Source organism: Balaenoptera acutorostrata, chromosome 20, assembly GCF_949987535.1.
Source record: "Balaenoptera acutorostrata chromosome 20, mBalAcu1.1, whole genome shotgun sequence".
NCBI classification, from domain to species: domain Eukaryota; kingdom Metazoa; phylum Chordata; class Mammalia; order Artiodactyla; family Balaenopteridae; genus Balaenoptera; species Balaenoptera acutorostrata.
The window spans coordinates 48,923,972-48,936,982 of NC_080083.1; the positions used below are offsets into that span (position 1 = coordinate 48,923,972).

General features: G+C 50.2%; 2 protein-coding genes across 8 annotated transcripts in view; both read left to right on the forward strand.

Moving 5' to 3' along the window:
* KCNH6 (potassium voltage-gated channel subfamily H member 6) overlaps positions 1-8,441 on the forward strand; it is a 24,497-nt gene extending 16,056 nt beyond the window's left edge. The window contains exons 9-13 of one of the 7 annotated variants that reach the window (XM_057535815.1): positions 609-802; positions 2,348-2,432; positions 3,010-3,178; positions 4,111-4,297; positions 4,618-4,854. In XM_057535815.1, coding sequence (XP_057391798.1) covers positions 609-802; positions 2,348-2,432; positions 3,010-3,178; positions 4,111-4,297; positions 4,618-4,854 — 872 coding nt within the window. Of the gene's footprint in view, positions 1-487; positions 803-2,347; positions 2,639-3,009; positions 3,179-4,110; positions 4,298-4,617; positions 4,855-8,356 lie in introns of those variants that run through there. The other 6 variants (XM_057535816.1, XM_057535819.1, XM_057535818.1 and 3 more) reach the window with 6 other exon arrangements.
* The window catches only part of DCAF7 (DDB1 and CUL4 associated factor 7), a 26,314-nt gene continuing 21,703 nt past the window's right edge, over positions 8,401-13,011 (forward strand). Inside the window, exon 1 of the mRNA XM_007175782.2 lies at positions 8,401-8,538. Coding sequence (XP_007175844.1) covers positions 8,401-8,538 — 138 coding nt within the window. The remainder of the gene's footprint in view (positions 8,539-13,011) is intronic.

Below are 13,011 nucleotides of genomic sequence, written 5' to 3' on the forward strand. Positions count from 1 at the left end.
CCACTTCCTTAAGCATCACATCTGCTTCTCTGGACAGCCCAGGGGGGTAGACAAGGCAGATATGGTTATAACCATTTTAGAGATGAGGACACTGGGGTCCAGAGAGAGGAAGTGACTTCCCCAGGCTTCCTCTGCTGCGGCCATGCTGGTCACTTGGCCCCACAAAGGGAGCGGGAACACAAAGAGAGAGAAGCCTCAGGCCCTTCCCTGGGGAGCTGGGTACTCCTGACCCTGGGTCCCGTCCTCTCTGCAGCACCGCGGAGGCCCGGAGAAGAAGAGATTGAGCAGGGAGCCTCTAGGGCCCCTACTGCCCACTGTCCCCTGGGTGGGGGTGGTAGGGGCAGTTCCAAAGAAAGTGGGAAACAGGAGGGGGGAGGCTAATAGAGGATGGTCCCGAGGGACCTGGAGATAGCAAGGGGACCCACATGCTGGGGTGGGAGGGGTCTCTGCAGCACCCCTCAGCCAGCACATCCAACCTTGTTCCCAGGCCCCAGCCCAGAAGGATCCCTGAAGTGGGGTGAGGTCATGGTTAAGAGGTCCTCAGGGAGGCTCCTCAGAAGAGAGCCTGGAGCCAGGCCCTAGAAAGACCCCGCCCCTCTGGCTGGCAGGAAAGAATGACATCTTTGGGGAGCCCGTTAGCCTCCATGCCCGGCCGGGCAAGTCCAGTGCAGACGTACGGGCCCTGACCTACTGTGACCTGCACAAGATCCAGCGGGCAGACCTGCTGGAGGTGCTGGACATGTACCCCGCCTTCGCAGACAGCTTCTGGAGTAAGCTGGAAGTCACCTTCAACCTGCGGGATGTGAGTCCGGGCTGGATAGGCTGGGTGGGGGGTGGCCCTTGGCCAGCTGGTAATGGGCAATGGCCAGTCAGCCGGCTGAGAGCTTGGCCTGCCTGGCCTAAAGGGACCCATCTGGCCACTTCCCTTCCTTTCAACCCCTTCCTGCATCCTTTGCCGTAATTTCTTCTGTGCCTACCATGGCCAACATAATGCTAAGTATGAAGGTAGCTACCAATTATCGAGCACCAACTATGTGGTAAGCGCTGGGCTCCTTTTACATGATCTCATTTAGTCTTCTTGCAAGTGGTGTTATTATCCCCATTTTCCGGATGAGGAAACTGAGGGTCATAGCGGACAAACGACCAAAGCCACACAGCCATACAGTAAGCCATATAGTCAATGGCGCAGCCAAAATGGGACTCAAGTTTGTGCATCTCCACAGCCCGGGCTTTTCCCACCACATCCTACCAAGCTGCAAGGGGCGGGGGGGAGGCGGGGGCGGCAGTGTCTGCCATCCAAGAACTCACGGTGCCAGGTCCCAGGTGTATAAACAGTAATAGAGCAGTCTCTCAAGTTTATCACTCAGTGGAGGAGATTATAATAACTCAGGAAAAAGAAAGAGCTGCATAGTTAAATAACCAAGGAAGTCTCAAAGGTGTGCGGGGAGACCAAATATTTGTGGAGCTCAGGGTTGCCAAGGCGTGGGGCAGCCAGTACGGAGTGGAAGTGCCCGGAAGGGTCTGTATGGAGGAGCGGGTCTGGAACCAGCTAGTGGGAAGGCGGGGGCAGGCACACCTGGCAAGGGCAGCAGCAGCTGAGGCCCCGATGCTGAGCTCCCCACCCCCGGTGTCAGGAGGAGGGGTCCTGCTGGCCCAGCCCCACACCCAGCTTCTGGAGGTGGTGCTGAGGCAGGTTTACATGCTCTGGACAGCCCTCCCCACCCTGTGCCCTCTGCTGTCCTCCCCTTCCCCGGTCTGCCCCCTTCCCACCTGGTCTGTCTAGGAGACATCTCGTAAAGACCCTGCCTTGGGGGAGGGCCAGCAGCCAGGAGCCATCAGGTGGCCCAGGTGCTCAGTGGCTGGACTCCAGGGCAAGAGGGATGTGGTCCCCATGGCCTGGGACATCTGCATCCCCTGGGTACCCCCAAGTCTCATGGTGCCAGGAAGGTGGGCTGCCAGAGGCGCTGCTGAGGGCACCCACTGAACGGACTGGGACTTCCAGACCCCGTCTCCTCAGAGGAAATCGCCCCATTGGCCCACGCTGAAGGTGGGGACACCAGGGCGTTGGGGAGAAAGGGAGGAGAACAGTCCCCCTGTCTCCCTCGACCCCAACCTTGCTGCTCAAGGCGGCCTCTCGCGAGACTCTGTGGGGGTCTGCACGTCTCCAAGCCCCTGTTCGTCTCCTACCCACACACACAGGAGAGGAGCTGCTGGGAGCACAGTCAGGGAGCCCAGCCACCCGTCACCACTTTCTCACCTAATGGCCCCAGAGGGAGGGGGAGGGGAGGGCAAAGAGGCCCTGTCCTGGCTTTGGTCCCTGTTACTTGATGCTCTCGTTCTCCACAAGGCAGGCGGGGGTCTCCAGTCATCACCCCAACAGGCCCCAGGCAGCCAGGACCACCAAGGCTTCTTCCTCAGTGACAACCAGTCAGGTGGGCAAGGCCAGCCCCCACCAGTGTCTGCCCTCCCCAGCCCGAAGCCCCTGCCCAGCCTCCTGCCCCTTCTCAGGTCCTCCCCAACCTGCCTCCCCTGGGAGAGGCCTCCCCAGTCCCTCAGTGAGTGGAGAGGGGCTCCCTCCCTAGGCTCAGTGCCGGAGGCCCTTGTACCCTTCCTCCCCCTGTGTCCTCAGAGCCTGAGTGAGGGCTGCCCTCAGGGGTAGATACCCGCCAGCCCCCTGAGGCTCCACATCAAGGCACCAAGGGCCCTGCTGGGCGGCAGCTCCCTGGACAGTGAGGCCAGGGCTGGACGTTCCCACCCAGCCAGCCACCCACCCCCGCCAGGCTGGGGCCCCAGCCCCCCTCCCAGGGCTACAGCCTTCTGGGTCCCAGAAGCCAGACCTCTGTGGGGGCAGGACCTCGTACTTCAGGGCACCCAGGTAAGGAGATCCATTCCTCCCACCCTGTGTTCCCATGGCAGGTAGGGGGAGGGGCCCGGACTCTGCTCAAGAAGGTCAGGCCTGTGGAACCAGCTGAAACGAAGCTCAAGTTTCCCTTTCCCCGCCCTGTGCAGGCGCAGCCCCTTCCCTGAGCATCTCAGATGCGTCTGGCCTCTGGCCTGAGTTGCTGCAGCAAGTGCCCCCCAGGCCAAGTCAGAGCCCCCCAAACCCTCAGGGAGACCCAGACTGCTGGCCTCGGGAGCTAGGCTCCAGGCTAGAGCAGCTCCAGGCCCAGATGAACAGGTGAGTGACCTGTGGGCCACAGATGGGGGCAGCTACAGAGGGCAGGCCCAGTGGCAGGCTAGGCACGGGTGCCCCCTCCTGGTGCCTCAGGGACATCGCTGGGTGCCCCATGGGTTTGAGAATGGCCAGCCCCATTTAGCTGTAGACCTCCCCATCCCTGTCGCTAAGTGCAATTCCTTGGATGGCTTGTCCCAGCAAACCCTGGAGCATGCCAAGGAGGACTTCTGGGGAGAGGGGCATAACCTCATGCAGAAACAAATTCCGCGGGCCCTTGGAAAGGGGGTGTGGCCTGTGGGTGGCAGGGCTGTGGTGGCAGAGTGAAGGCTTAGGGGCACTATAGTCCTGGGTTCAAATTCTGGCTCTGCAACCTACCAGCAATACTGTGGACAAGTTACTTAACCACTCTGAGCCTCAGTTTGCCCTTTTGTGAATGGGGATAACCAGAATACCCACCTCAAGCTTCATTATGAGGCCAGAGTATCTCTTTGACAAGCACCCTCTGGGAAACAGTGTTAAGGAGAGCTAAGCCTTAGGCTGGCTTCTTGTAGCCACGGGGGTGACTTCCCTGGTCACCAAGGCAGTGCATGCGTGTTTGGGTTACCTTCACCTTTCCTAAGGTGTACCAAAACATCTACTTAAGTTCTTTCCATAGTACCATTCCGTCAAATAAAGTAATTTGGTTACCCACCACCCCCCCTGCCAAAAAAAACTTCATTATGAGGACTAAATGGTGTGTGCACCGTGCCTGATAACTGTTGTTATCAGAGTCAGGGATGTGCTGAGGGGAATTTGGGCAGGGGCTGTGGATTATAGCAGGGAAATAGCAGGGACAGCACGCAGCCTACAAAATCGAGAGCTGCCCTCAGGACCTAAACTGCTTTTGCCAGCCCCAGCCCTGACCCTGACTCTGACCGTGGGGTTCTGCCCAGCAGGCTGGAATCACGCATGTCCTCAGACCTCAGCCGCATCCTGCAGCTCCTTCAGCAGCCCCCGCCCCAGGACCACACTGGCTACATTCTGGGAGCCCCTGCCTCCAATGACCTGGCCTTGTCTCCTGCAACCTCAGCGACTCAGAGTCCAGGAACTAGACTACCCCAGGGCGATCTGCCCCCTGCACAGGTAAGCAGCTGAGAGGATCCCCAGGGGCTTGCCTGGAGGCAGCTGCATGTCTTCCCCCACCCTTAACTTGGTCTCAATGGGCGTCCAGCCCAGGGCCTTTGTGGTCCGAGAGCAGCTATGACTTTTGCTGTCCTCCTTTATGGTCTGAGTCATGACAGGCAGCCTGGACAGGTGGTGACAGAGTCCAGACTGTGACCAGGGGCTCCACATCTGGGGCGAGGGCAGCAGGACACACCTCCTGCCAGTTCCCATCGCTGAAGTCAGGGTGGCCTGGGGAGGCTCCCCATACCGCATGCCTCCCTCTTTCTTGCCCCTCCCAGGCCCCCAGTTACGGTGACCTGGACGAATGGAGGCCGAAGCTGGGGAACTCCTCCTCCAGGATGCTGGCCCCAGCCACAGAAATGGACAAAACTGCAACACTGTCCTCGGAACAGAAGCAGCCTGAGGGGCTCCTGTCACCCCTGGCCTCACCTCTGCATCCCCTGGAGGTACAGGGACTTGTCTGTGGTCCTCGCTTTCCCTCCCTCCCTGAACACCTCAGCTCTGTCCCCAAATAGCTGGAGTTCCAGAGACATGGCTCAGATCCTGGATTTGTGAGGAGCTAGAGCCACTGTACCCCAAGATAAGAGACACCAGGAAGGAACTGAAGGTGGGTGAGGTGACAGTTAAGGATTTGGGGGAGGCAGACAGCCTGTAAACTGAAAACCATTTACCTAGAGTAGCTACAAACTGCCAATCCAGGTGACCCAAGATGGCTTGGGCGAAGAGGCTCAGGACTTCTGCCAGCCTCCCCCAGGTCTCTATTTAGACAGCAGGCCTGGTGGAGGGTGGGTGAGCCTCAGGTGTAGAGGTAGCTTATGGGACAGAGGGCTCAGTGAAGAACAGAGACCTTTCTGATCTTCTGTGTGAGAGCCTTGCTCTGTGCCAAGTACGATCACCTCCCAGCTCAGAACTCTCCCCCACCACCCAGCCAGCCCCCAAGGTTGGTCAAGACCTCCCGCCGAGAGCCTGTGAACCAGCTGGAGATGAAAGTGTCCTCTGTAGTGGACACATCAGGGCACAGAACTCCAGCCCTCAGCCACTCTACCCCCGACGGTTCTGTGATGACCTTTGGGACCCTAGTGGACAGTGGAGTGTCTCAGAGCTAATAAAGTCTGCACACTTCACGTTGGGCTGGGTGTGTAACTTACCTAGGGTCATCAGGTCCTTGATTGTGCTGTAATTGACAGCTGTGATCTTCTCCAAGTCCCTCTCCCAAGGAGCTGTGTGTTGGGGACCTGAAGGTGGATCCACCAGGTTCAGGAGTCCCCAGAGCAGGGGGCTTTTAGCCAGGCTGGGGTGAAGGGAAGCAGAGAGGCGCTGGCTTGGTGGCCATAGGGAATCATGACAACAGCCAACACTTCCATAGCGCTCACCCTGTGTTGGGGGACACCGTGCTGACTGCCCTGCAGATATTAGTTCATCAACTCTTTACAACAACTATATGGGGTCAGTATTATTATCCCGATTTTAAAGAAAGATGAGGGATCAGAAGCAGAGAGACACTAAGAAATTTACCCAAGCAAGAGGGGAACTTCTGGGGTGCTGGTACTCTTCTATTTCCTGATCTAAGTGCTGATTGCATGAATGTGTTTCAGGTTGTAAAAATATGTGCACTTCTATGTGTAAACTATACTTTGATTTAAAAAAAAAAGAATATTTCCCAAAAACATATCAAAAGGAGGACATAATTTCAACCCAGATGGTCTGGTTTGAGAACATGTGCAGTCAACTACTCCACTGAAATGGGCTGTTGTCCAAAAAAGTCACTGGTCCTGTCCTTTTGCAGTACTTCCTAAAAGAATTTTGAAAATGTATTTCCCCCTCACACATTTTTAGTTGACATCTGAAGTATTTCATGATAAGTTTAAATAGTTGAAGAGAACAGGACTTCCCTGGTGGCGCAGCGGTTAGGAATCCGCCTGCCAATGCAGGGGACGTGGGTTCGAGCCCTGGTCCGGCAAGATCCCACATGCTGCGGAGCAACTAAGCCCGTGCGCCACAATTACTGAGCCTGTGCTCTAGAGCCTGCAAGCCACAACTACTGAGCCCGTGTGCCTAGAGTCCGTGCTCCGCAACAAGAGAAGCCACCACAATGAGAAGCCCACGCACCACAACAAAGAGTAGCCCCCTGCTCGCTGCAACTAGAGACCCAACGCAGCCAAAAAAATGAATGAATAAATTTTTTAAATAAATAAATAAATAGTTGCAGAGGACATAATTTCCAGTGTGTTGTAAATATTGACACTTTATAAACTGTTGCATTCATATCAATCTATTTCAATCCAAATAGCAGTGATTCAGAAGCTGATATTCATTTTAAAAACAGGAGAGCAAGCTCTTCTGTAACACAGTTCCTTTTTCTCTGCTCATAATTCCACTCTATTCCATCCACAGTTTATCTGACATGTAATTTATTTCCATGCTTGAAAGTCTATTATTAATAACCTCATCATATCTGTTTGCAAAACACGCTCAGTGCAAATAGAGAAAGCCCGCACGCAGCAATGAAGACCCAATGCAGCCAAAAATAAATAAATAAATTTATAAAAAATAATAAAAAAAGAAATTTTTAAAGTAATTGTAACCTTACTAAGGCTTTAAGGGTTACACTTATTAATACTAGGTTTTTCAAAACAACATAAATATCTCTTTAAATTTTTATAGAAACTAAAATTTTATTGGATATACATCTTTTACAAGAGGGAATTTTCCTCTCAATTAGTTCATGTGTGTGGATGAATATTAATTTTTTATTAGAGTAAAACAGAAGCACAGAGAAAACTTGTTCACATAAGGAAATAGATAGTACTATAAGGGGTTTGTTATATATAACAGTGTCACTCAATTCTTTGAATTCTTTCTGAGCTGTGTTAACAATCACATTTATCATTAAAAACTGTATTTATATATATATCTAACAATTCAATCCTCCTTTAGTTTTGTTGAAAGCAAATTATTGGAAACCATTTAAATTATAAAGAGATGTTACCTAGGTTCGGACCCTTCTCCATTTCAAACTCAAGACACAGATATAGTATTTAGGGCTAGATTAGCATTTGCCTTGGGACCCTCGGTGGGGAAAGGATGGAATGGGAACTAATAAAAAGTGAGAGCCACACTGGTCGGGCTGCTGCCTGCTGAAGACCAACCCTAGAATTCAGAGCATTTCTACAATGGCCAGGATAGCGCAGGAAAGCCTGACTGAAGCTGGCCTGGCCCTGAGTACATCGGCGTGTCCAACGGTGTGTTCGCCTTGGGGCGCTGGGAGAACAACATTCCGGCGTAACGGGGGCGTTGGCATGACGGGGAATTACGGTGGTTCCCATTTGGCGCAGGCCAGGCAGCCAGGCCGCGGAGCTCAGTACCGCGGAATGCAGCAGGCTCTCCGGTAAGGCAGAATTTTCTTTTTCACTCGACAGAGTGGAGAAGCCGTTGGAAATAGTAGCTGCAGTGGGGAAGTCAGAGCAGGTCACACAAGAGCTTTCACGCTCAGAGGCTTGACCTAGAACTTGGAGGCCTGCAAGCCAGCGAGCTAGATTCTATGCACCCACGCCCCCATTCACCATCACTACCCTGTTATCTCTCTGACTGACATCTTTGTCAGCCAATGACCTTTGGGGCTGTGAAAGCGCCTGCCCCCTGGAGTTGGGCGGGGCGAGTAATTGGAATGACAAACATTTCCACCAATAGCAAGGAGGTTTCAGAAGCCCAGGGTACAACAGCCAATGAGAAGAAGGAACTGTTCGAAAGGACGTGTCAGGCAGCCAACGGCCGGCGCCGCTGCTAGGGTCGCGTAGCTTCCGTTCCGAGTGGGCGGGGCGGTGTCTCAAGCGGAAGGTGGTTGTCGTCCGGGCCGAAGCAGGTTTGAAACTGGGGGTTGGGCCCGGCCCTTGTTGTCTGTCGCTGCGGGCCCTCTTCCGGGCTAGGCCGTCCCTGCCCGCCCCCGCCCCGCCTCCCTTCGGACCCCTGGGTTCCAGGCCAGGCTCCCTGACTGATTCGCGCCCCCGCCCTCCGCAGCCCGCTGCCGTCCCGATCCGCTCTGCGGCCCCGCCGCCGCCACCATGTCCCTGCACGGCAAACGGAAGGAGATCTACAAGTATGAAGCGCCCTGGACCGTCTACGCCATGAACTGGAGCGTGCGGCCCGACAAGCGCTTTCGCCTGGCGCTGGGCAGCTTCGTGGAGGAGTACAACAACAAGGTGGGCCGGGCAGGGGCTCGGAACCCGGCTGGCGGGGAGCGGGCCCCGGGGGCGCCCTTTCCGGGCCGGAACCCAGACCCCAGGATTCTCCCGCGGACTTGCCCTAGCGCCACGGAGCGGTTCCTCTGTGTCTGGCCTTGTGCAGACAGTTTCGCTCTCGTTAACGCATTTAATCCTTGCAGCATTCCTGGGTAGTCAGGAGTGTAGTTACCCTTATTTTACTGATGGGAAAACTGAGGCACCGTGTTGTGACTTGTCCGAGTCACACAGCTATTTCGTGACGGAAACAGGTCTCAAACCCAGGTTTACACCCCAAAGCTATGCCATTTATCACTCCTATCCCCTCCGCTCCTGCCGCATTGCTTCAATTAGGGGGCGGAAGAAGGATGAGGGAATGATGGCTGTAAAATGCTGGCGCCTCGGTGGTCGCTCCTGGCCACGCTAGATCTCTATTAGGACTGTTTACTGCGCAGGCTTCCCAGCCCCCTACACCCACCCCCAGGTACTCTTCCTGGATTCCCCCAGCCCTTTGCCGGGATTGCCATTGCTATTGCTGCCTCATATTCGTTCTCTTCAAAGAGACCTCTTTTTGGAAATCTTGGCCAATGGCTGTAATCCGCCATTGTTTTCCGAACAGAGAAGGATGATACTTGCTGTATTTTTTTCTTGGCATCTTTCGTGCTAATACAGATATGTAATCTTGAGTAGTAAGTCTTTCTGGACATCCACAATTTGAGAATCCTTCATAGAAGCACGGGTAGTAGGAGGAAGCTTTAAGCTGGAAGTGCAGCATAAATTTATTTCTGAAAGTTGTTGAATAAGTTAGTGGGGAGAATTTTCTTTCCTTTACTCCTTAATCTCTTCCATTTATTGTATTAGAGTAAACGTGATTGATAGTGATCAGAGCAACGGAGAGCCATGCCTAGCGGTGTTGAAAGCCTGTACACCTGCTTAACACCATGAACACCGTGACTTAGGAAGAATAAAGTGTGTGGATGGTGACAGGCATGGTGCAGGGAAGAAAGCCAGGTGCTCTAGGGTTGGGTCCTGTCTGGTCCACTGACCAGCTGGGGGGTACTGCACAGGTCAGTTTTATTATTTCTGACCCACAGTTTGTTGTAGGAAAGTTCTTTTTTACACATAAAGGTCCTGTAAAAAACATTTGAACATTGTAATTTTGTTTACAGTTTTTCAGGAGCACATCTGTTTCTCTAGAGTTAGGCCTTAACTATTTTGGAATCCCCTTTGAGAAAGTGATGAAAACGATGGACTTTCATTACCCAGACGTCACACATACACAATTTACAAACAAATCTCGGGGAGTATGCACTGATCTTGGAGTCCACCCATTGCCCACAGAAAGCAGAGAGTCCTGACAAGACATAGCTTTATTTTCTTTTCTCTGGTGCCTCTTTCTTCTTTATGGCCCGTGGTGGATGGCAGAGCTGGGAATGGAATTCAAGGCCCTGATGTGTAAACTGAACTAGTAAAATTGAGAACATTAGAACTGTTGTTTAAGGATACATGTTTAAAAGGGGAAAAAAAGTAAAATATATCTTTCAAAGGGCTTAAATCTTTTCACACAGATAGATTTTTTTTTCCTTGCAGGTTCTTCCAGGGTCGATTTGGGTAAGCAGTAGTAGTCGCATTTATAAGAGAGGAGAAACTGAGCCACAGTTAGGCTGCTGGTGGAATCAGTGGAGTAACTGGTGTCAAACCTCTGTTGCAGGGACTCTACCCCAAAGTTTGCCCTTTCATTTAGTAACCATATGGAGCTCCTTCTTTGTGCCAGGCCCACAGGCAGTGTGGTCTGATGATCCCAGTAGTAATAGATTAAGCAGTTACCTCTGTCTTAGTTCACTTGCATGATGTAGGCAGTGCTGTGTCTTGCCTACTGTTTTTGTGCCCCCACCTATCTAGGTCAGAGTTCTTAACGTGTGTGTGTGTGTGTGTGTGTGTGTGATGGACACCTTTGGCAGTTTGAAGCCAGTAGATCTCTGTTCATAATTCTGTTTTCAAATGCATAAAATACATAGGATTACAAAGGAAACCAATCATATTGAGCTATAGTTATTAAAGACATTTTTTAAAAAGTGGTAATCTGTACTTTTAAATTAACTCATTAAATTACATCATCCATTATAATCATTAATCTTGAAGTAGGGATGAGGGTAAACAGCATTTCAAGATGTTCACTGTGATGTGATATGAAAAAAATCAGTGATTTTTATTGGTAACAAATCACAGATCCTGATGCCGTGGTGAGTAGCTGCCTCCATTTGTAATGGAAGGAAATGATAAATTTTAGCTAGAGTTTGTGAAAATGTAAATGTGATTTTCCAACTCAAGTTCATGGACCTCAAGGTAAGAAACCCTGCTGCAGAGGATCTGTGCCTGGGGGCTGGCGGGCAGTAAATCTCACTTGAACACAGTGATTATCAGGCTCAGTTTCTGAGAAACCTGGACATGAAGGTGCCAGACTTCATATTTTAGAGGAATTTTAAAATTATTGGTTGAAATTCTCAGACCTTTGGTTCCTGTTTGCTATCAATAGTAATTGCCAGTAGAGGACAAAATAAATTGACACAGCAAATTAACATTGATGAAAAAGCCTAGAAACGGTCATCTTTTTTTACTGTGAGACATTAAGAAAACATGATTATAATTTAAGAAAAATTTTGTGTTCATGTCATCACGTTTTCCTGTAGTAAAATTATTTGTAGTTCTGTGGAATTAAATCTCTTAGCATTTCAAGAACAACTTGACTTCCAGGTGTTCCATCATCTGAATAAATTTGGGAGTTGTAGTGGAGTAAACTAGGTTCTATCAACTACACCTGGAATAAAGAGTCCTACTATTGGTAATTGTGTTTGATGTTCTTTTTTTGTGGTCTCTGCTGGGGGATAGAGCAGCACTGGTGTTGGAGAATGGTTTTCTAAATTTTAGCTTGTGTCTAAGAATCCTTTGAGGGACTTATACATTCTCAGGCTTCACTAGTTAACAGACAGCCAGGTGATTCAGACACAGGTGGTCCAGGTGGCGCTCTAAGACCATTACCCTGGAGTTACCTTGGCATCTCCTGACCAGAGACAGGAATCCTTCTTTTGGCGTCTGCATGTGCCTAAACATTGATTCCATCCCATGAAAAAAGCTCAGTTACCAGATAGCCTCTTTGAGGTAGTCTGGGTTGAGATCTCAGCCCTGCCACTTCCCAGTTTTGTGTGGCCTTAGGCAAGTTAAACTCTGTGCCTCAGTTTCCTCATCTGTAAAATGGGAGTAATAAGAAAGGTTAAATGAGTTAATAATGTAATGGAGTTAGGAACTCTGCCTGGCACATAGTAAGCAATTTAGAAATGTTAGCTATTATTACTTAAACATCATCACTACTCTATCTGTAATTGAAATATAATCAAGGAGAATTATATGGGTGTTAGGTAAATTTGACTTCTGTATTTTCCAGAGAAAAATCAGGACCTTAGGTCAGAAAGGTACCTCAAAAGGTCATTATGTTCATTCCTTTGCCTTTTCAAGACCCAGGGGAAAAAATTCTCTTGGTTCCTTTCAACCAAACCCATTTTGTGGTGTAGAAGCTTCTTGTTGTTGGACTCCAAGTACTGTAATATGCTAGTTTAAGCCCATTTTCTCTTGTTCTACCTGGCTTAGACACAGTAACTCTGATATAAGAACTCTGGTATTTCTCCTGAGTTTTGACAATATCTGTCATCTTTAGACAAGTGGTATTTCCCTTGTTTTATGGGGAAAGATGGGTAGCAGCTCCTGGGCTTCTATTCTTAGCTGCATGTTTCAGGGTTGGTTTTGAATAGAATTGACAGCGTGATTGGGATTTATTTTGCCCTAATATTTAACTAGCTGACCATTTGTGCTTTAAGATTTGGCATCTAGAAGACATTTTTTGAGGTTCTGAGGAGAGAAACCATAGGTATACCTGATGCTTTTTGAAGAATACTGGTAGTGAATCTGAGTAAGACTACCCTGTACTTGAAATGCACATGGGATGAATGCTTGCCTTGTCAGCCTGTGTTGATTCCTATGAGATCTTTAATGCAGAATTACTTTATCTATTTGGCACATAATGATTTTGACCCTGGCATATAAGTTTTCATTTCTCAGTATTTCTGTCAGCCTTTCAGGATTCTCATTCATTTGTTCATTAATTCAACAAATATTTATTTGTTGTGTTTTAGGCACAGCGATAATACTTGGTAACCTTCTGTATCCTTTCTTAGCAGATTTGAGATTGGTAGCAATAAAGAGAAAGTGTTTTAGTACACATAAGTGTTTTTGATAGATATTTAAAATTTTGCAGTGCTCCATCAGTCCTTGCCAAGACTGTCAGCAGGGGAATTTAAAGTATAAAACTCTTCTGGTTTTAACTTCCTCCTTTCTTTTTTCTAGACAGTGAGGGGACTAATTCTTCCATGAGACCACTGAATAAAACTTCTGCTGCTATAT